The 25,347-nt window shown below is 36.6% G+C and overlaps 1 protein-coding gene across 1 annotated transcript in view; it reads right to left on the reverse strand.

Annotated features, from left to right (window-relative positions):
- The window catches only part of GPR158 (G protein-coupled receptor 158), a 402,394-nt gene that overhangs the window by 137,468 nt on the left and 239,579 nt on the right, over positions 1-25,347 (reverse strand). The window contains exon 4 of the mRNA XM_081043867.1: positions 19,094-19,317. Within this exon, the coding sequence (XP_080899993.1) occupies positions 19,094-19,317 (224 nt within the window). The remainder of the gene's footprint in view (positions 1-19,093; positions 19,318-25,347) is intronic.

The following is a 25,347-nucleotide window of genomic DNA, read 5'->3' on the forward strand; positions in this document are numbered from 1 at the left end:
GTTTTTAGGTTTTATCTCCAGCCATAGAAGAGGACACAAAGGATCATTTTCAAGGACATCAGTCAATAGTTCCGAATCCAAGAGGTATATTAGACACGACCATGACAACTTTAAAAATTATACATGCATAGAAACCTCACTCCGAGAAATTCATTCATAACATCTGAGGAGGGGTCTGTTCAAATTTTAAAAGGCTGCACAAGGGATTCTGTTGATTGCCTAACAGATTTAATGACACACTCCCAATCTGAGTACATGAAACTTCACTGAAAATAGTCACTCACCATCTATGAGTGTCTAATAATAGTGTCTAAGTAGGCCAGCCAGGGCCTAGCAGTCAGGAGGGTGAGAATCGTGGAATGAATTCCAAAAACAGAAAGAGCAAACCACAAATCGCAAGGGCCAGAAGTAGGCAAAGTGGTGATTTCAGGATGCCAGCACATGCTAACTCAATCACGTGGAGAGACACCTTTAAACAGAATCTGGGAGCCATCAGAGCAGCACACAATAGCTTAGTGAAGGATTTGTGTGTGCTGAATTAAGGGGGCAGAGTTGAGTTGGAAGAAAAAAATCTAGAAATAAGAGTGCTGAAGCTCAAAGACAGAAGGCAAGTAAACAATAAATATGGATGCTAATGGCTCCCATAATAATTATGTATTAAGTTTCGACTGCCACAGGCCAATAAGCGTTATGGCCTTTTTCATCTCTTTTATTATTTGCTATTCTGCTATCATTATTTGCCTTGCCTCCCTATCCTTCCTATTTTTCATAAGAAAAATAAGGGCACATGTTTTAGAAATGAGACGATGAGTGCTACCTCTGATCTATTTTAAAGTTGGGTCCCGGAGCTCAAAATTGTCTGCATCACTGAAATGTCAAAAATGATCCTATCTGAATATTATAATCTGAAATAGAAAATAACGTATACCCTTAAGAGCCCTCAGCAGTATTACAGAAATGCTTTAAACTTAAATTTAGTAATATTTTATGGAGAAATAATAAAATAAATGGAAAAGTCATGAGAATGGGTAAACAAGCTTTAAAGACATTTTAATTTCTCAAAAGTCCTGCACATTTCTAGGACCTGTGATAAATAAGAACTCATCACTTTGCTAATTAGCATTATAAGGATAATTTAAGTCTCACAGATTTTGCAAAGCAAAAGAAGAGAAAAACAGTCAATGAGAATCCTAGTTCTCTGAACTTAAACTTCTCATCTATACTCAGCTTTCTTTCAAATGAAACAAATGTCTCCCTGTCAGATGTCTGTCAGGCACTATTGGTAGAGTGCTTTGTGAATAACTAAAAGGGAAAACAGAACCCCATGCTTTGCTTCTACAAACATTAACTAGCAAGCAGTGTATTAATGGAGGTGCTGTTTGAGAGGCCTTGCTTTTTGTCTTAGTGGCTGAAGCATGGTCAGTAGAGTCTTCTCTTAAGCAGCCTAACCTCCATTTCTCAGGCGTAAGCAGAGTTGGGCTCAGAAGGAAGATGGCGGCCAAGGCTCATGTGCTCGGCTAGTATTCAATCCATTTCTCTTTTATGAAGTGTGGTGCAGAGAGCAGGAGGGGAAATCCGGAGGAAGAGTTCAGACCCAATAGTGAAGCAAAACCCCAGAGGAATTTATCATTTTGAAATATTGCAGACAGGAACACCTAACAAAAACAGGTTCACCTTTTGCACCCAGGAAGCCAGCTATATATGTTGAGGTGTGTGGAGGATGGCACGATTTTTATAGATATGAAAGAGGAAGATAAGACAGAGCCTCAGTTTCATGAAAGCTCCTCTAAAAATCTCCGACAGAAAGAAAAAAGGGTATGACTCCTTGTCAGGGCTGCCCTTCCCATTGCCTTAGAGCCCTGGGATCCTATCTTGGAAAAGAGAGAAAGCCATAGAACAGAAAGTACCTAGACACAAATACGAGGAAGGGAGCTTGGCAGCCCCTCCAGGGATGCTGCCTGACCTCTAGTTGGAGAAACACTGATGCAGGAAATTATGAGCCTTCAGAATGTCTGGGAGACACACGGCACTCCAGCTGAGCAAGATCCATCCTCCAAAGCACTGACAAAGCTAAACTGAATACAAATTATCAGTGGACCAAGAGCTCATGGCCCAAACAAAATCTTATTTTAGTAAAAAAAAAAAACTTTAATAAAATTTAAAATTATGAACCCAGGCAGCCACACCATGGTTCTCCAGGCCAGCTTCTCTTAGAACCTGGCAATGGACTTGGGCTTTAATTATCTATGTTTGAAATACAGACTGAGACATCACTATCCTGTCTTCATGCTCAACCATTTTGCCTGTGAAAATTGTTTTTAAATTTTAAGTTCAGGATCTGAAGAGCCTGCTATGTCACAAAAAAGAACAGCAGGTCAAGAAACCAGCAAATGCTCCAAATTAGAATTACCTTTGTAGCTCACAGAAGTGACTGCATGGTGGAATGAAACGAAGCTAAGATGACCTTTCAGCCAAATGTATCCAGGCATCCTGACCTGAATCTGAAATTACATCATTGTACATTTAGTTATTCATTTGGGTGTAGGCTTTTTAGTGTTTAAGAGTTTCTTATTGAAAGACAAAAACACCTGGAACGTATAGTACCAACGAGCAAGGCACTGAGAGATGAAATGATGATGGAAGTTAGCCCAGGCAGGAGCTGTATTTTAAGTGACAGACACCTTTTTCAGTAAAGGGTCAGATCATAAATATCTTAGGCTTGTCAAATCATCTCCATCCCAACTAGTCAGTTCTGCTTTTTTAGTGTGAAATCAGTCAGAGACAACATGTAAACAAGCGTGTGTAGCTGTATTCCAATAAAACTTGATCTATGGACACTTGAAATTTGAATTCCATATAATTTCCACATGTCATGAAATAGTCTTCTTGTTCTGATTTATTTTTTCAAAGCAGGTAGCAGATCATAGTTTGCTGACTCCTGCTGTATTAGGAAATGAAACTCCCAAAATAAATCTCCCTGATTTCAGTTTTAATTGGGGTAGATCTAACAGTAACTACATACTGAGCTCCTATGACAGAAATGGCTCAAGACGCCATGCAACTATATACGCCCACTAAAGTCTTATAAAATATGCTCTTCTCATTGTATTTGGAGGATGTTGTTCATGTAATTATGAGTAAGCAGTGGTTTGCATTATGACCTCAGGGGTATCATCAGGCATCATTTTCTACATTTGAAACTGAAAATGCTAATTACTGTTATTTCTCTCCCTCCTGGGGATTTCTCTAAAACAAATTAATGGTCACACATATTAATGCTGTAAATGAACTAAGAAACTTACCGAGTAAACCTTTTGTAAATCCACTGTAAGAAAGAAACAAATGGACATAAAGTAAAATGCCACTCGCACAATATTCATAGTTCCTTGAATGATAACCATTCAGTAAACATAACTATCTATGCTAATGCGTTCTATCTTCAACTTTCTTTTTTTCCTTTCAATAGAACTTCAGAGAAACATCTGTGCTTTCCAATTTACTCCGGGCTCTCAGCAATCCTTTTATGTACACGTGGACTTACCCTTTCCTCCCATACAGTGGCTATACCAAACTATCAACAGTCTTCTCAAGTCTCTACCTCACTCCATTCAAGCACACTCAATAAATGACCTTATTCCAAATCTCAGACAGAAAATCCAAGGTAGAATTTCTTCAACTAGGTTGCCTCAACCCCAAATTATTGATATCTTCCTCATCAGCATCACCATTTCTCTAGTCTCAGAAACAATTCAGATCTTCTCCTGTCCACACTGGAAATCTCCACCTGCACTCAGGATCCTACTCCCTTCTGGTACTCAAGAGACCCTGTCCTGTCCAGTACTCCATTTTCCTTTATTATCAATCTGTCTTCTCTTCTTTCTCTAACAGTTTATAAATATGTTCGCATCTTTCAAGACAAAACTCCCTCCACCTTAAGTCACCTCTTTGATCATTTTGTCAGACACTCACTCTTTCTGCTTACCACACTTCTTGAAAGAATGCTGTATATTGATGTCCTCTGCTTTTCTATCCCCAATCTACCTCTGAGCTCACTACAAGCTGACTTCTGTACCTATCACTGCTCAGAAACTGCTCAAAAGTTTTCAATAACTTCGTAATCATCAAATACATAGTCATTTTCATCTGGAATCATTGCGAATGATATTAAGGATTAATATTGGATTTTTCTATATGACTACACAACTGTTCTAACACTCTTAAGTGCAATCCCAATCAAAATCCCAGTAGGGTTTTGCATTGAATTTGACAAACTTTTCCTAAATGCTAAATATGGAAGAGTAAAAACTGAAAATATCCAAAAGATTTTGAAGGTTAAAACTACCAGCTACCAACCACTTAAGTCCCAATAAAGTTATAATAACTAAAACTGTGACATGAGTATAGCAGTGAACTATTTTAGGCCTCATTTTTCTTCATCACTCTTTATCTGCTACTGTTAACAACTCCTTTTCTTTTGAGTTCCCTCTACTGGAGTTTTGAATAAATCTCATTCCTCTGTCGCTTTTCTCCTTTCTTTTCTTCTATCTATTTCAAACATTCTGTTTCAAATGTCTTCTTTTCTTACTCTAAACACTTTCCCGGGAAAGCTCAGAATTTGCCATGGTTTTAACTATCATTATCTAGTCAACGCCATATTTTTCTATTCCCTTCCCAAAGGATTCTAGAGTTTAGGGTACACATGCTTTCTCTACCTTCTCAATCATTGCATAAAAGTATACATCTAAGGCTGCCAATGACCTCTCTGTTGCCAAATCCAGTGCATTCTTTTGTCCCCTCATTTTATTCTATTACTCCATAATAGTCTCCATAGTTGGCCACACTGTCTTTTAGATTCTGTAGTATGACATTGATCTAGCTTCCCTCTATTCTCTTTGGCTATGCCTCAGTTATTTAAAAAGGGCTCTTGCATTCTACTTTACTTCAAAATGTTGAAGAGTCAGTCCTAAGTATTGTCTTCTTTTTTTTCTTTCTGCATTTCCTATGTGGGTGATCTGATCTCATTTATTCTTATAGCTTTAAACTCCTGGGTCTTAATGTTCATGATTCCTAATTTGTAGCTCTAGCCTAAACTCCTGCACTCGACTTCCAGCTCATATATCTAATGCCCTCTTGATATCTCCACTTTAATTTCTCACACGTCAGTTAACCATCAGAGTTCCCAGATAAAATAAAATCCAGATAAAATAATGCATATAAACCACAAAAATGGAGATCCAAGATGGTGGAGTAAATAAAAACTGTGCCTGCTTTCTTCCATGAACACATTAAAATTACAACTAAATTATAGATCAACCTGAAGAATCATCTGAAGTGTAGCTGAACAGAAGTTTTATAACTAAGGATATAAAGAAAAAGCCACATTGAGACAGGTAGGAGGGGCAGAGACGCAAAACAGTCTAGCCCCAAACCTCCCCGTGGTGGTTGAGAACTGGGAGGGATATCTCGGCTGCAGAGGTTCCCCCTGGAGGAGCAAAGGACCACAGCCACAAACAATCTCACAAGCCTAGAACACTGGTGCCAGGAAGAGAAGCCCCCACAACATCTGGCTGTGAAAAACAGTGGGGATTCTGACCATCCGGGTGGGACGGAAGGCTGTGAGAAACAGAAACATCCTCTTAAATGGCCTCGGCACAGACTCATTCACTCTCAGGCACTCATCTTGGGCTCCAGCAGAGGGACAGTTACTTGGGGGGTGTTGGAGATATATAGGGGGCAGATTGAGGTATGTGGCTTCGTAGTGAGGGTTGGAGAACAGTCGCCATTTTTTTCTGAATGGGGGGCTTCTCCCATGCAGCTGGCCAGCAGATGTCATCTTTTCTGTGTTGAGCCCTCCCCCACAGGCCAAATGTGAATCTGATTGGCCTGGTGAGCTCTCTACTTGCTCCACCCTGCTGACTCATCCAACTCACCCAACACCAGAGGCACTTCCTCCAAGAGCAGCCAGCTCCACCCAAATTGTATGCTTCCTTGGAAAACTATCAAAGTCCACGGACCCCAGGTGGGTGACAACAGGCCTGGCTGTGCTCTGAGATTTTTTCTGAGTAGCTCCAGGCTCAGCACTGGTACCAAACCAGAATCTACATTAACCTGGTGACCACATTGTTTATCTGAAATTCAAATTTGATTGGGCATTCTGTTTTTTTTTGTTTGTTTGTTTGTTTTACGTGCTAAATTTGGCAAACCTCATTAAATTTATGTTCCAAAATGGAACTCTTGATTTTTCCTATCCCACCCTTAAAACCATTCTCTTACCAGTTTTCCCATTTTCCTAATTGTAGTAGATGGCACAACTCTTCATCCAGTTCCTCAAGCTGTAAACAAACTTGAGGGAATCAAACTTCATTTTTCATTTTTCTTCTCCTCTCATATCAAATTCATCATCCAGTCCCATCAGTTCTACTTCCAAATGTATCTCAAATTCAGCCACTCCTCTCCATTCCCACGACCACCACTATCCCTTACCTAGACTAATTCAATAGACTTGTTATCATTTCCCCCCACTTTTACACTTGCCCCTTACTAATCTATTCTCCACAAAGCAGCTAGAGAAATTAGTTTAATACCTAAATGGGATCATTTATTCCCCAAATCACTAATGATTTATTAAAACCATTCAGCAGCTTCTGACTTCATAAAGTGAAATTCTTTACTCTGCCCGTAGACCTCTGAATTACTGGTACCTGACTATCTCTCTAAACTCTTCTTTCCACCCTCACACTCTGCTACTAATCATTGGCCTCCTTCAGTCCCTTGAACCCTGCAAGCTTTTTTATACTTTGGTACCTTCACAGATGTGGTTTTCTTTCCCTGTCTCTATTCTTCCCTACAAGAGACTATTCTTCAGTCTGTTGGTTGTCCTTGAGACTTCAAATTAAAGGATGATGCCTCCCAGAAGTCTTCCTAAACAATCTACTACATAGCTTGTCCCCAACCCCATTATATTAATATTTCCAAATCTATTATCCTTTCTCACTTTACTCTTCTATGTTCATTCATAGTAGTTATTAGTGCTCATAGTTATTAATTTATTTACTCACTTATCTTTACCCCAGAAGACTGAGAACTCTATTCATAGGATCACACACCATGCCTGTTTTGTTCACTGTCCAAAAGCAATGCTTGGGAACTTAGTGCACCCTCAAAAAACACGGACTGAATGAGTGAATCATTTACAAACCTACTTCTATGGTGCCAGATCCATATGTCTAACATCTTCAGCCAGCTCAATAATTTATCCCAACTGCCTATAGAATGAAGTCTAAAATGCTTAGCCAGGTTTTTCAGGATCCATACTGAAATATTTGAATTTCCCTGAATGTCTCGTGCTCCCTAATATCTCCGCATGTATGTCTTTCTGCCTAGTCTATCCTTCTTATGTCTAATCAGTCTGACCAGTGAAATTCATTTTGCAAGATTTTTCTCAACTGCCACTTCTTCTTTGAAGTCTCCCCAGACCACATTTAACCACTCTAATTTTTATGCTGCTATCTTTATATTTTGTACGTACCTCCTAGTAATAGCTAGATTTATTGAGCCCTTTCCACAGATCATTACTTATAATAAATTTATAAAGATTCCACACATTTCAATCTTCACCACAGCCGTGTGTGAATAGATTTATTATTATCCCCACATTACAGAGGCGAAAATTGAGGTAAAGAGAGGTTGGTAACTTACCAAAGGTTTAAGAGCTCTTATGTGAGAAGTCAGGAGAGGCACCAAGTTAGTCAAACTGTAAAGTCGATGACCCTAATCACTATCCCTTACTGCCTCATCAAGTACTGAGTACACTTTAGTACATGTTTTTATGGATCTCCTATTTCCTTATATTCATCTCCCCACTAGATTATTAGTCTCTTCTGGGCAAGCCAGTATCAAAATCATTTTAAAGTCTTTTGCTGACTTAATATTTGAATGGACTTTAAAAATGAAGATCCAAGAAATTTGGAAAAAACAGAGTGATCTTCTACAATATTTTTCAAATAGCAAGTAATTCAGTATACAAGTACATCAATTTTTAAAAAGTTATTTTTGGCATACTTAATATATAACTGGCTTTTCCATTCACATAAGCATAAGTAAATATAAGTGCCTCAAAAGAGGAATGGAGCTTTGGTAATTGTTAAGCATTTTATATCTCTTAAGGCACATATAAATGTGTCATAATCACTTTAGTTGTTCTTCATTAACTCATAATTAGTACTGCTGCCACCAGTAGAATAGGTTATTTAAATGACATTTTTAAAGAAGCACAGAAAGAAAGAGCTAAACTATTTTTCTCCACTTTCCTGCTTCTCCCCATATATACCCTTACCACTGGCATTCATATTCATTCACATACATACACACACATACCCCTATACCATTATACTATATGTATGTGTTTCTCCTTGGGCTAAGTCATTAAAGGATGCCATTAAAATGCAAAACTATGTAGTAACAAATGAGCAGAGCCAAGAAATATACAAGGCTATTAAAATGGTGCCTGTAGGCACTTAATTTATTCTGTTAACTAGCAGACATCTAGCAAGAATGAAGCATAGGACATGTAAGTTTTGACGAGTCATAAGGGAATGAGAAAGAAAGAAGAATTCATGCAGGCGTAGAACTTAGATTACTACAGCGGGGCCAGAATTGGCTGGGACTACTTTTTAGAATTTAAGATAAATATTTGCATTGTAACCACATGACAGTATAGCACAGTAGTTAAGAGTTGTAATGCAATATAAAGTTGAATAGACCTGAATGTTGATCCTAGCTTCCCCAAGTAACACTGAGTTGGATTTTCAATTCTCTATACTTTGGTTTATTCAAATATAAAATGAGGATAATACCAACTTACATAGCAGCTGTAAGAATTCTATAACTCCAAAGTTATACTCTGTCAAGTTTTACTATTTCATTTTGATCGCAGCACTTATTACCACCTGATACATTCCTTTTTATTTTTTTGTTGCCTATCTCCACCAGCCCCACACTGGAATATAAACTCCTAAAGGGCACAGATCTTGTTTGTTCTGTTCACCATTATATTCCCAATATGAGTAATAATTCCAAGCACTCACTAGGGGCTCAGCAGATAGATGATGAATGAAAAGAAGGAATGGAAAAAGGCATGCAGAGAGGAATTGAGTGAAAAAAAAGGTAAGAGAAGATTAAAAATGAAAAGCGCTGAAGTAAAATTTTAATACATGGTGGAAATGTGGTGGTGAAGGTTACATTAAATAACTATATAAAAACCATTTTCCCCATCATTTAGTATTCTATCATATCACTTTTGTAGGCTACATATTTAACAGTATGGATGACCTAACCCAATTTTGAACGTTTAATTGTTCCCAGTTTGTTTGCACCATAAACAGTGCTATGATAAACACGTCTGAATATATTTGTAAGTCCTGTGCACATATATGATTTCTTTAGTAGAGACTCCTAGAAGTAAAACTACTGTGCATTTTTATGTTTATTACACATAATTCCAAATTTCATTAAAAAGTTTCTTCGAATTTACACAACCATCAGCGATGGATGGGAGCACCTAAGTTCCTAACATCTTCACCAACACAGAAAATTACTGTTTTAAAAGTATATCTCATTGTTTTAATTTGCATTTTGTAATTATTCATGGATATAGATAATAGATTTTTATGTTTGTTTGTTTTGGGGTTTTTTTTTTACAAATTTCTGATGAATTTTATTTGCCTATTTTTCTGTTTGGTATTTTTTTGTAGTTCTTATTGATACCTAAAAGAGTTTGTTTTTAGATTAAGAATATCAATCCTTTACTATCATATCATATCAAAATACTTTTTCCAATTTACCTTTTAATTTTATTTTAATTGTTTGAATATTATATTTAGTTCTAAAGTGCATCCTTAGTAATTTGGAAAGACTCATGACCAGAAAAAGTCGACTGCTACCAGAAAACCAGAAAAAAAAACAGAAAAAGTTGATTGCTAACAAAAGTAGCTTTAAGAAAAAGTAACCTACCAACCAGAAAAAAAACAGAAAAGTTGATTGCTAACAAAAGTAGCTTTAAGAAAAAGTAATCTACAAATAAGCTAAATAATTTCCACAGTAATAAGAAAAAATAAAAGATCTGAAACTCTGAATTTGATCTGAGGACTGAACTCCACTCAGAACTCATAAAATATTTTCTTGTTGACAAAACACATTGGGGGATGCATGTTGTATGCTGGGATAGAGGCCATAATTTTTAAGATCAAATTTCTTCTACACAAAGAAATGGAAAGACATTCCGTGCTCATGGATTGGAAGAATCAACATAGTTAAAATGGCCATATTACCCAACGCCATATACAGATTTAATGCAATCTCCATTAAAATCCCAATGGCATTTTTTAAAGAAATAGAACAAAAAATCATCAGATTTGTTTGGAACCACAAAAGACCCCGAATAGCCAAAGCAATATTAAAAAAAAAGAACAATACTGGAGGTATCACACTCCCTGATTTTTGCTTGTACTACAGGGCTACAATAATCAAAACAGCTTGGTATTGGCGGAAAAACAGACATATAGACCAATGGAATAGAATTGAGAACCCAGAAATAAAACCACATAAATATGGACAAATAATTTTTGACAAAGAAGCTAAAAACATACAATGGAGGAAAGACAGCCTCTTCAATAAATGGTGCTGGCAGAATTGGATAGCTACGTGCAAAAGAATGAAACTGGACTGCTATCTGTCACCATGTACCAAAATTAATTCAAAATGGATCAAAGACTTAAGCATAAGACCTGACACAATAAACTGCATTGAAGAAAACATAGGTACTAAACTTATGGACCTTGGGTTCAAAGAGCATTTTATGAATCTGACTCCAAAGGCAATGGAAGTAAAAACTAAAATAAACAAATGGGATTATATGAAACTGAAAAGCTTCTGCACAGCAAAAGAAACTATTGACAAAATAATGAGGCAACCAACTGAATGAGAGAAGATTTTCGCAAACAGTTCCTCTGATAAGGGGCTAATATCCAAAATATACAAGGAACTCATCAAACTCAACAACAAAAAGACAAACAACCCAATTGAAAAATGAACAGAGGACCTGAGGAGACATTTCTCCAAAGAGGATATACAAATGGCAAATAGACATATGAAAAAATGCTCAACATCGCTAATCATCAGAGAAATGCAAATGAAAACCACAATGAGATATCACCTCACCCCAGTCAGAATGGCTTTCCTCAACAAAACAAATAGTAACAAGTGTTGGAGAGGCTGTGGAGAAAAAGGAACTCTCATACACTGTTGGTGGGAATGCAGACTGGTGCAGCCGCTATGGAAGGCAGTGTGGAGATTCCTCAAGAAATTACGAATAGAATTACCATATGACCCAGCAATCGCTCTCCTGGGTATCTACCCCAAAAATATAAAAGCATTTCTCTATAGAGACACGTGTACTCCAATGTTCATTGCAGCTTTGTTTACGGTGGCCAAGACATGGAAACAACCAAAATGTCCTTCGATAGATGAATGGATAAAGAAGTTGTGGTACATATACACAATGGAATACTATTCGGCGTTAAGGAAAGATGATATAGGAACATTTGTGACAACATGGATGGATCTTGAGAGTATAATGCTAAGTGAAATAAGTCAGACAGAAAAAGCAGAGAACCCTATGATTTCACTGATATGTGGTATATAAACCAAAAAGAACAAGACAAACAAATGAGAAAGAAAAACTCATAGACACAGACAATAATTTAGTGGTTACCAGAGGGTAAGGGGGTGGGGAGTGGGTGATGAGGGTAAAGGGGATCAAATATATGGTGATGGAAGGAGAACTGACTCTGGGTGGTGAACACACAATGGGATTTATAGACGATGTAATACAGAATTGTACACCTGAAATCTATGTAAATTTACTAACAATTGTCACCCCAATAAATTTAATTTAAAAAAAAAATTTCTTCTGGCACTTTTATTAACATATACCACATATACAGAGGGTGCCAAAAAAATGTATACACATTTTAAGTAAGGAAAAAACTGTATTAAAATTGTAATACTCAATATGTACCAATAACACAAGATGAATACAAGTCATGTTTGACTTCTGCAATGACAAGAAGTGCTCAAAGTGGTTACATCAGCGTCCAGACACTTCTGAGTATAGCAAACACTGTTTGGTAGACTTCTGTGGCGAGCATGTAAACTGTTCCAACACCACAGCAGAAGAAGCAGGACTTGTTGCTGTGCGAGGCCTCCCAGATCTTCCCTTGTGCACGTCACACACAGTACCGTGCGTCTCAGACTTATTATGAATGTATGCAATTGGTAGGCGTGTTGGGGTTCTGTTGCATACTCATGCCTCCCTTGTCGTATTTCCATAACGTTCTTGAATTTCAAATACCACTTCAAAATGGTCTTGTGCTCCTCGAACGAATGACAACCGTGCTTCTGCCATTTTCTTTGACTGTCCTGCCTGTCGCATGGTGACGCTAGCATTCATTTGATTAACACCATCTTCTGAACAAACATCATACTACACATCGCTACCGTAATTCAATTCAACTTCGAAAGGTAACACATAAATAACATCTCTTAAATGTGTATACATTTTTTGGCACCCCTGGTATTTGTCAGAAGAGAAGAAAAATGAATAAGAATTGAAAGCATTGTATTTTATTTGAAATACATTTACCTTCAACAATTTAGGGTAAATCACCTGTCAAAATACACTTCAGACTGTGTCAAGTTCAAAATACTTGAGAACTGGCTAGTAAATTGTGGAATGGTATATAGCACCTAGTACATCCGTTATTTCTTGGCTAGATATAGCAGTTCATCTTCTATAGACACCCTGAACTTTGATATAATTCTTCAAGAAGTGGGCTATTCCTAAACAAAACAGTTTCATGACTGTGCTTATCACAAAGATCCTCTCACATCCTCTATCGCTAGTTTTTCTTCCCTCACTATTTCGGTTGAGCCTGAAACTCCTAGGAAAAGAGTGAAAAACAGGAAGTAGGTGTTTCATTAGTTTCCTTGCTAACACTTATGTCAGCTAAAGTTAGCTAATAACAATCACCTTTCAGAATAAATCCATTAATTATGTCAGAATCCTTCATAACACAGTGCTCCAATAAACTGACAGGACGTAGCCATCATATTTTAGCTAAAGTTCCACTCATCGTTAGAACAACAACTACTCCTACTTAAACAATATCTGTATTTTATATATGAAGCCCTTAAAGTTCAGAAAGCTTTCAAGAGGCAAATATGTGAGGTCCTAACACTTTGGGGACAGGAGCATTGATGTTGGAATAGGAAGTCTTAGCCCACACTTCCTTCCTCACACTCTGCTCTCACCTAACTGTAATTCTGGGGCTGACCCTAATCAGACTTCTTAGGTCCTAAAAATGATCATTTGAAAGTTAATTCAGGAAACATGATTATACTTCACTATCTTTCAAGCCTAACACTTCAGGTTTCTTTACATATGTTTAAACATAGTTCATGGAAAGAAAAATTATACAAATAATATCAGGTATCGTGTTTCAAAATCAAACATTTCATTATAAATGATATAACTTTTACTTAGTTCTTGTCTTCTTACCTCCTATAAGGACAAAAGTGTAGAATTAAGAGTTTCAATACTTTCTCCTTTGGGTGTTCTTGCAATGGTTCAGAAATCCCTTCAGTGAATGAGTCTTTACATACACATAAGACATTGAAAAATTCATCTCACAAAGCTAGTATGACATGATTCTCATTTGTAGCTTCAATGCTCCCCTAAACTGCTTACTGCATTAATCAGGCTTGATTTTAAGAGTGCATACACAGTTGGTATTATTATTGTTTTCGAAACTCTTTAACCTGCTAAAAGAGTCATCTGGATCCAATGACAATTACATCCACAATCCATTAGCCCGTGAGATAATAGTCTCAGAATTGCTAGTTAATCTTTTTACAACAGTAATACACCATATTCAGAATTTGAATCTCTCAGATTCAAAGAATCATAGAATCTTAGTGCTTGAAAATTCTTTAGAAGTTACCTTGTCAAATCCATCATTTGAAAGAGAAAGGAAAAATAGAAGAATATTTAGTCTCTTAACTCCCAAGTCACTAAAACTAGACATTGAAAAAGATTTTGAATAATAGGATGTTGATGAATTGGATCCCTCATGAATTGTTGGTGAAAATATCAAATGGTCTGTATTCTGTGGAAAAGTTTGGTGGTTCCTCAAAAAGTTAAACACAGAAAGACCATATGATTCAGCAATTCCATACCAAGGTTATATTAAAAAGACTGAAATCAGGGACTCAGACAGACACTTGTACACTAATATTCATAGTAGTGTTATTCACAATAGTGGAAAGGTAGAAATTACCACATGCCCATTAAGAGATGAACTGATAAACAAAATGTGGTAAATACATACAATGGAATATTATTCGGAAATTAAAAGAAATCAAGTTTGGATACATATTATAACATGAATAAACTTTTAAAACATTATGCTAAGTAAAATAAGCCAGGCACACAAGGACAACTAAGTGTATGATTTCACTTATGAGGTACTCTGAAAAGACAAATTTACAGCTACAGAAAGTAGGGGAGAGGGGGATGTTTAATGGGTACAAAACTCAGTTTGGAATGATGAAAAAGTTCTGGAAATGAATAGTGGTGATGGTTGTACAATGATGTGAATGTACTCAATATCATTGAATTTTACACTTAAAATGGTAAATTTTATGTTATGTATATTTTACATAACAATAAAACGTGCTATGTTTTCCTTTATTTAACCAAAATAGGCATTAGAACACCAAAATTAGCCTACCAGAATTTCATTTAAAAATCAGACTCTGTATTAAAACATTTAATTTTCCAAACCAAAAATGAGCAGTTAAAAAATCCCTGTCAATTAATTTCTAATTAAAAAATAAATAAAAACTATCACAGGAATAGAAGGGAAAATACAATCCACAGTATGTTTAGTTTTTAAAAATGACTATCATTTTTTCCCCCAAACTATTAAGCTCAAACAAAAATGCTAAAATTTACTAAAAATAAACCAAAGCAAAAGATTGTTTTCAGAAGTGGAATAAGCTGCTCTTCCTTCCATTGTCTCTTTTATCTCTGAAATTTTCTTTTGAAAATAAATTGTACTAACACTTGACATTATTAAGCTGTAAGAAACTGTACTCTTGATTCAAAATAGCTAATAGAAAAATATGTTACTTGTCATAATATTTGGTGAAAATGTAGGAATAATTTGAAAACAATATTCAGGATCTTTAGAATACTGTTTTAAAATACTTTTTCTTTCAGAAGAACTCACTGCATTCAAAATCATTCAGTTTATTGATAGACTTAATCTTTAACAAAGGGCACAAGAACAAAGGTAATTAGTTACCCTAAATGTTTGTGTAGAGTAAAATATAATTTGCTCTTTGTGGTGTCATACCACAAGCCATACCCTAAAATGTAATGGAATCTAGTTCGTGTTGTTTAAAATGATAAAATATTAATGATAAATGATAAAATGACTTTTGACCAGTGATTATTGATACTTAGCAACTACAAAGTTGATTATTTTAGGCACAGGTAAACTTTATGCAACCAAATAGAATTTGAAAAAACAAAAAGAAAAACAAACTTCCCTTGCAGTCAAACACACTGAAAGACATAAATTTCCTTATCATCTTATATCTCTTGATATCATCAGCTAATATCTTATTTTAGAACTGAAAACTGCCTCTCTATTACCATTATAGCTATTTGCATGCTGCCTAGATGGACGAGATCAGCTGTTAGGTTTGACACTGTCATTTCTTTTCCCGTTTTCGATTTGTCAGTGTGGTTATTTCTGTCAATTCACAGAAGAGATAATCTAATACAAATAAAAGAGGCCTAAGTTCCCAAACAATCTATTTCTAATGCACCCTAAATGAAATATAGTTCATACACCAGAAGTATTTAAGGTGTCACATACCATGAATTCGGGTGAAACTGGATGAAAGAATCTGGTTCACACGCTAGAGAAAGAGGAAAGAGGGACGAGGCTCAGATTGTAGCTCAGGCTCATTGCCTAACCATGTGTTCCTCCAAGGATGTCTCCTTGTAGATGGGAGATTGGACTTCTCTTCAGGTGTGTGCCTGAGTAGATGTCTCAGCCTTCATTAGTGCATGTCAGTGCTACCCCCAGTTTGGTCACTATATATTATATTGTTATGCTATGTTATATTATGTTATGTGATGTTATGTTGTTATGTTTTATGTTACTTTACGTTATGTTATGTTACATTATACAGCTTCACACGCAACAGAAGGAAAAGCTGCCTCCAATCTTAACCGGGATTATAATCTCGAATTTGTTATCACTCAGTGGATACCTTTGGATAACTGAGTAAAGAGCAACTATGTTGAAGGAAGCTTATGTGAAGAATTTTCAGTCCTCCCATTTTTCTAGATCCAGGAAGGCAAGTAGATTATGCACAGACCCTGATTAAAGTCCTGCTTGATAGGAGGGTGACATGGGAGCTGATTCTGGATCACATGGGAAAGAGGACCCTCTGTGTGCACTGTGGCCTTGTGTGGTACATGTGTGCTGCATACTGACAAACTCTAATCTAGTTATTCTCAAAGTATCCCTGCATTAACATTAAACTACAAAGAACTGTGCATCAGGACCACATTTGTGATATCACCTACAGAACAGATTCGCCCGAGCTACGTTTAAGCATTAAAACTTTAGCACACATTCAGAAATATTGACAGAAACAAAGCTACCACAACTATTATTATTTCCTGGAAAGGTATTTATCATTTGCTACCTTTAATAATATTCTCTGTATAAGAATCCAGAGGAGAAATTTCTTTCAAGACTTAGTGCTAGAAATAATCAAGCTCCATCTGGCCGACTGGTCACTTTTTACCTCATGAACAATGACTTACTTTTTTCTCCTCTTTGCACTGCGCTTAGACCTCTCCTAGAAAGAAGCTCTTCTTTCTAGCACTGGGCAAGGACAGTACACCTGCCCTTATGGGATCCATTTCACATCTTAACGTCACCCTTGATTTCAACTAAGTTTCCTTATCCATATTTTCACTTAGCCTCAATTTATTCACTTACACTTTTCAATCTTCTACAAGCGTTTATTCTGAGTGCCAGAATAAGACAAAACATAAACATCCCAACCTAGATGCGTTACATGGGCAATTTACAATCTCTCAGAGGCTGGGATTTCTTTTCTATAAAACAAGAGGTTGTTCCCTTCTAGTTCTGAAATTGTGTCATATTTCTAAATAAAAACCAGGAAATTAGTAACACATTTATTGGTATGTTCACTGACTTTATTAATTTGTTTCCTAAAAATTTCTCCCTTTATGTCACAATCAGTGAAAACTGACTGATTCTTCAAAAGGTGACCATCTTAAAAATAAATAATGTCTAATTTATCTATTCCAACTAGTTTGTATGTGTAGAAATTTCACCAATGACATTTAAAGATATCTATTCTCATGGTAGCCCCATAAAGTAGAATTTCATATGAAGGCCCAGAGAAATTTGCATGGTTAATAACTTTGGAAATGTTAAGTAACATTAACGTAGATTAAGATATTCATCCAGCAAGGACCATCTTCATTTTCTTAATATCCAATGTAATATTCTACCCATAATATATCACTAACTCTATTTAGCACAGTAATAATTAAAATGCATAAAGAACTATGAGTTTACACTGTGTAAATGAATTATATTATTATTCACTGTGTAAATGAATTATATTATATAGAGAGATTTCAGAGCCATTTAATAAATAGACCTTTCAATTCTACCTTTTGTACCTGTGACAGGCTTTTAAAAAACCAATTATTTTTACTTGGTAACAATGATTAGATATTGCCCTACTCCATGTCTGCTACTTTATTATACGTACAATTTAACACATATTTTGTTGCAAAACAAAGACAAGTATGGGTTAAATGAAGAACCATTTGCCTGTGTACGTTTTCGGGATGACTTACAGCTTGATTTGTTTTGTGCTTCTGTTAATGAAACTATTTAAAATAACCATTAAAGTCTATAAATTAACATAATGGATACATTCTTTCAAAATCTCAACAGAGGTTTGTTGTTTTGTTGTTGTTGTTTTATGTTAACTTGAGGCTTTGTAATAGATATCATTCACAGAGTTGTTTTCTTTTTTTAATACCTAATGGAAACAATTTAGTTTCAATGAGCTCTGTAATCTGAACCAATTTGTACAATTTTGCTGACATAAAAGGGTCATTTAAATTCAGAAAAGGTGCAAACTTTAGGCTTTGTTTTTCTTTTCGATGACACAAATAAATTTCTGAAAGCAAAAGGATACAAATTCTGACCCAACACTGGCTACATATAATTAATTGAGTGACCACCAAAGACAGCTCCCCATACAGCCTTGCCCTGAACATTTTAGCATTTTGTCCACCCCTGACTGAGAAGCCTAAAAATGCTTATACTACTCTTTGATTTCTCAGAACAGAACCAAAGGACAGGTTCTCTCAATACTATATAAGCTTCTGAGATCACTATTATTCTGGGATACTAATGCAAGACCAAATATAAGGTCATGAATAAATTCATTCTTCAAAATATAATATGCTCAAAAATAGTTGAGTCTATTTACCATCTTCAAATATGGCTAAGAAAAATAAGAAATGAAATGTAATAAACATCACAAAGTTTTCTGGATATGGAAAAATTAACAAACTAATGGGTACTGGCAGAATATGTTTTTCAAGAGGCCAAAGAGTTGATGAAAAAGAGTCCTTTAAGGCAATGAAATACTTGAGCTCCAGGCTAAATAGGGGGAAACATTCTGTACAAGAAAATGTTATTATAAACTTTCATATTTTTAATCCCCATTTCTCCTGGGGAACTAAAAATGTAACTTTCATACTCTTGCCCGATCCTATTATAGTAAGATTTCTGTTTAACAGAGAAGATACTGGGCTTTGGAAAAACTCTATTTGCTTAAAGAAACAAGAGGTCATCTTCATAATAAAATGGAAGCTCATAACCAGGGTGCCCGTGTTTACCTTTGCTTTGCGGAAGTGGTAGACCACCAGCATGCTAAGAAAGTCCAGCAGCATACACAGGCCTTGGAAGGAGATGATGGCAAGTCTCAAATACTTATCCTCCTGGACAAAGCAGGGGCTGTCGTCAGCACAGTACGGGCAGCCCTCCCTGCAGGGTAGGCAGACATGGGCTTCTTCTGACACAGCTTTTGCTTTTCCTGCGAAATGGTAATCCGGACCCCTTCCTGAAAATTCCAAATAGAACCACAATGTCATTGCACCTCTGAGGTAGCTGAGACTGAGAACAGAGTTATAACACATCCTTACCTCTTCGTTCCTTTTTGCCTTTTTGCCAGAGGAGAGAGTTACTTTGCCTTTAGACTCAAACAAAATACTTTTTACCCCTTTGATTAAAAAAAAATTGTCATTCCAAATAACTGAGGAAAATTAGCAAAAATGAAAATAAAACTCCTCAAAGGCAGGGAAGAGTTTTCTATTTTATATCATTATCTACCACTCACCAACTGATACGCCCTATAGACAAATCATATTCCATAAATATCTGTTAAAGAAGGAAGGATAAGAAAGTCATGTATTTCCTGTACCAAGTAAATATACACAACACTTGGAACTTCTTGACCTAGCTGGCACAGAATCCAGAATGAAGCTTTGATTGCTCCTTGATTCAGCAGGGATCTCATCTACCAAGTTCATTAGGTCTAAATTGGATAAAACGGCACTTAATCAACAGTTGTTCAGTATGTAAATGCTTAATGATGGTGAATCCTTTGCCCAGAGTACAATCCATCCTTACAGCATACTGTGTAATTTCCTATTTTGCATACACATTGGACACTTCCACACTATAAACTAACTGGTCCTCCCTTTAATGTTGGATTCTTCTGTCTCAGTTATCGAGCTTAACTTAGCTCTGAAGTCCAACAGTTAAAGATTCTCTTTAATTGTTGAGGTTAACATTGAAAAATATCTGATTAATAACACATAGTAAAAAACAAACCCTATTTCCAATCTGAACTCAAGATGAAAGACATTAGTAAATATACACCCAGTTTAGCATTCAACACCACCACACACCACACAGTTCAGTATATAACACAACCTTGATTGAGGAATTTGGAAAAGAGGTTATTCTGGTTAACAGCATTGTAATAACACCAAGTTTAACAGTAGGTCTTTATTACTTCAAACTCTTGTTGAAGATTTACAGTTTTTCTAAAATGTATTTGTCTGCTTTCCTTCCTTAATACATACAATAGCAAAAACATAATTGAATATTTCTTTGATGATTCATGATACATTGCCTTTTAATAGTCATGCTATTACACAGAGAAAAGTGTACAAATTTTAGTGTCCAACATATGTAGTTTGCATCTCTAGACAACTCTGAGATATTAGTCCACTCTCTTGACCACTTTGGATCTTAGTTTACTAATGTATGAAATATGAATTGTTGTGGGGGAATAAATGATACAATGTATATTAATCACAGTGCCTAGCTTTCTCCTCCAAATATGGGAAATGTAAGAGGTTGATCAAACAATATGATGAATGTTGAAATAAAAAAAGATTTATTACAGTAAAAGTACACATTGACATTAATCCCCCTCAAACTACTCCCCCTTGCTTCTAACACACTTATTCCATCACTCTTTCCTGCAGCTTTCTGAAGCAGTTCTGGAAGCCCTCTTTCACGAGTGTCTTTAGTTGCGCTGTCATGGCTGCCTTGATGTCCTGAATCATTTTGACTTTGGGGAAGAGCTAGAAGTCGCATGGTGCCAGATCCAGTGAATAAGGTGGATGAGGACACACCGTAATGTTTTTATTTGACAGAAATTGCCACATACCAGAAGCAATGTGTGACATGGAGAGTTGTCATAATGGAGGTTGATTTACGGCACACTTTAAAACACACCTTCTCTCAATCGTAGCTCACACCCAACTGACTGCACCAAATGAGTTGAAACTTGTCACACACTGTTACTAAAATTCCACTTCCTATATTGAAGATCACTGCCTTTCTGTTGGATGGCACTCGGCAGCAGCATTCACTGTATTTGTTGATCACAATAAAAGGCTCCGTAAATATTACTTGTGGTACGACAATTTCTGTCAAATAAAAATTACAGTGTGTCCTCATTCATTTTATTAACTGGATCTGGCACCATGTGACTTCTGGCTCTTCCCCAAAGTCAAAATGACCATGAAAGGTAAATGTTTTGAACAGATTCAGGACATTGAGGCAGCCACAATAGTGCAACTAAAGACACTCACAAAACAGGACTTCCAGAACTGCTTCAGAAAGTGGCAAGAAAGAATGAAGGAATAAGTGTGTTCGAAGCAAGTGGGAGTATTTTGAGGGGGATTAATGGCAATGTGTCCTTTACTGTAATATATTTTTATTTAAACATTCACCGTATTTCTTGATCACACTTCATGAAGTGGAATTATGAATCCATTGGTGTCTTAAAGAAGACACCAATGTTGCTACTTGTTCAAAAACAAGAAAGTCAGAAGAAAGAGCTGAGGTATAGTATGGGTGAATAGAAAGGATAAGCTCCGTTTTATAAAAATTAAGTTTGAGGTTCAACTCATTGTCCAAGAGAAATATACAATAAGAAGTGAAAAGTACTATGACTGGGTTGTGAGAGAAGGACCAGTGTCAGAGAAAGAACCTACAGAGAGCTCTGGGAGGGGATGAGGTATTAATTAGGGAACGCAAAGAGGAAAAAGCTTGACAGACATAAGTTCTTACAGTGTCAAAAAAGAAAACTGGCATCGACTGGAACATGCTGGAATGTTATCAAAGATGATGACTGAGCAAAGGCTATGAGGTTTAATAGTTATTTTATCGTTCATTGACCATTAAGACAGTAGTTTCCAAAGAGTGGTAGAAATTGAAATTAGGTTATCTGGGGTTAAGGAACAAATATGTGATAAATTAAGATATTATTTCAATAAATGTTCAATTGAACAAAAAAAGAGAAAAGGTCATGGTTAATAGGAATAATGATGGGGTCAACAAAAGGATTTTGGTTTTTTTGCTTTGTTTCTTATATTATGGGTGAGATCTGAACATAGCTGTAGTCAGCAAAAGGAACCATTGAAAATCAAAGAAAGATATCAGAAGATTATTTAAGAAAGAACTTGAGATGTAATCAAGAGCATAGATGGGAGAAACTAACTCAAGGAAAATTGATGATATTTCTTCTAACACTGGAAACAATTAGAAGTGCATTAAAGACTTTTTTTTTAGGTTGTTTACTGCTTTGGAATATACAGCTTTTTTTTATTATAGTTTCAGGTATATAAAACAACATAACGATTAGACATTTACATACCTCACAAAGTGATAACCCTCACAAATCTACTATCTATTTAACACAATACATGGATACTACAAAACTATTAACTATATTCCCTATGCTGTACTTGACATCCTGTGACTACATATATATTTTATTTATTTATAGTTGACATTCAATATTATTTTATATCAGTTTCAGGAGTACAGCACAGTGGTTAGGCATTTACATAATTTATGAATTGATCCCAAAGATAAGTCTAGTACCCATCTGACACTATACATAGTTTTTCCATTATTGACTATATTCCCATACTACACTTCCCATCCCTATGACTATTTTGTGACTACCAATTTGTACTTCCTAGTGTATTAGAAAAGAATGTAAATTCTGCTGTTTAAGGGTGAAATGCTTTTAAAATATCTATTAAATCCATCCATCTGCTCTTTTCATGTAAGGCCGTTGTTTCTGTGTTGATTTTCTATCTGGAAGATCTATCCATTGGTGTCAGTGGGGTGTTAAAGTCCCCTACTATGACTGTGTTACTGTTGATCTCTGCCGTTATGTACATCAATATTTGTTTCATATATTTAGGTACTACTATGTTGGGTGCCTAGATGTTTACTAGGGTGATGTCCTCTTGTTGGATTGATCCTTTCATTATTATAATGTCCTTTGTCTCTTATTACAGTCTTCATTTTAAAGTTTATTTTGTCCAATATGAGTATTGCTACCCCAGTTTTTTTCTCATTTCCATTTGTGTGAAATACCTTTCCCATCCTTTTACTTTCTTTCTATGTGTGTCTTTTGATCTGAGGTGGGTCTTTTGAAAACAGCATATGTATGGGTCTCATTTTCTTATCCCTTCAGCTACCCTATGTCTTTTGATTGGAGCATTTAACCATTTACATTTAAAGTGATTATTGATATGTATACAGTCATTGCCATTTTATTATTCATATTTTTGACCTTCATTTGTTTGTCTTCTCTTTTCTTCTGCTTAAAGAAGTTCTTTTAACATTTCTTGTAATACTGGCTTGGTGGTAATGAATTCCTTCAGCTTTCTCTGGTCTGGGAAACTCTTTATCCCTCCAATTTTAAATGATAGCCTTGCGGAGTAGAGTAGTCTTGGTTGTAGCCCCTTGTTTTTCATTACTTATCAGCTCATAGTCTTATGGGAGCTCCTTTTTAAGTAACTAGTTGTCTTTCTCTTGCTGCTTTTAGGATTCTCTCTTTGTCTTTAACCTCTGCCATTTTAATTATGATGCGTCTTGGTGTGGGCCTATTTGGGTTCATCTTGTTTGGGACTCACTGTGCTTCCTGGGTTTGAATGTCTATTTCCTTTACCAGGTTAGGAAAGTTTTTAGTCATTATTTCTTCAGTTACGTTCTCGATCCCTTGTTCCTTCTCTTCTCCCGGTATTCCCATGATATGAATGTTGTGACTCTTGATGTTGTCCCAGAGGTCCCTTAAGCTATCTTTATTATTATTATTATTATTATTATTATTATTATTATTATTATTATTTGTTGAGGTTGTTCCAATTGGGTGTTTATGCTACCTTGTCTTCCAAATCACTGATTCAGTCCTCTGCTTCAACTAATCTTCTGTTGAGTCCTTGCAGTGTATTCTTCATTTCAGTATTGTATTCTTTATTTCTGACTGTTTTTTTAATGGTTTCTAAGTCATTCATTATGCTTACTATCTCCTTGTTATAATTCTCATGAAGTTCCTTAAGCATTCTTGTAATCAGTGTTTTAAACTCTGCCTCTGGTAGGTGGGTTGCCTCCATTTCACTTAGTTGTTTTTCTGGAGGTTCCTCCTATTTGGGACATGTTTTGTGTTTTTTTCCCCCCCTCATTCTGGCTGCCTCTCTGTGTTTGGTTGTATGTATTAGGTAGATCTCCTCTGTCTCTCAGTCTTTGCTGGTCTTATGTAGTATGTGTTCTGTGTGGTCCAGTGGTACAGTCTCCTTGATCTCTTGTGTGTGTGTTCTAGGAGTGTTCCTTGGGTGTGTTGTATACATTCTGATATAGTTGAGCTTTTATTGCTTTGGCGTATCAGTGGGTGGGATTGACTCTCAGGCTGACTGACTGTGAGGATTGGCTATGCCCATAGTGTATGAGCTACTGTGGGTTGCTGACCCCTCGGAGGGAGATTTGGCACTGTGGGCTCTTGTGCCCATCCTTTATGTTGCTGATTGTGGGGCCAACCAGGTAATGCTCTGGTGTAGTCTGAAGCTGGCCTCTGGGTGTGTTGTTTCTGGTGTCTTTTGGAAGGGGCTCCCTTGCAGGCCAATTTCAGCCTTGACTGTTAATGGCCTGCAGCTACCCAGTGGAGCTACAATGCTATATGTGGTTGGCAGCTGCCTGTGTTGGACCTGTTAGCATGTCGGGATGACCTCACTGTGAACCGAGTATGTCTGCCACCAGTATTGGGCCTGGGACAGTTTAGCAAAAGACCCAGGGCCCCCTAGGCATATTGCCACCTGCTGACTGTCTGTAAGGTTCAGCTGTTGAAAGACCCTCCTTAGGTGCACAGGCTGGGCTGGTTGAACCGGTCTTAAGAGTACCTTTGAGATATAGCTCTAGGTCGGCAGGGTGGGGTTCCAGGGAGCGACAGATTGTGGGCAGTAGTTGTACAGAGTTAATGCAGTTTTGTTTCTTGCAGCAGTGTCGGGCCTATGACGACTTTACAAAAATATCCTGAGAACACCACTGCCTTAGGCCTGCGGTCCCCAAGAATCACCTAAGAGTCACCCAAGAGATGCTGTGGCACAGGTTGTGGCTCACTGCCCACAGGCAAAGTTCTTTGGGCTGCCGTGGGCTATCTGCTGCTGTATTAGGCTTCGGCAGCTATGCGGTAGGGCTGGCTGCTCAGTAGCCAAGAGTATTCTGGGCAATGCAGTACTAGATGTGTGGGGTGGGGACACAGGGCATCACCAAGGTGGTG

This window comes from Rhinolophus hipposideros (genome assembly GCF_964194185.1).
Source record: "Rhinolophus hipposideros genome assembly, chromosome: 1".
In the NCBI taxonomy this organism is placed as follows: Eukaryota; Metazoa; Chordata; class Mammalia; order Chiroptera; family Rhinolophidae; genus Rhinolophus; species Rhinolophus hipposideros.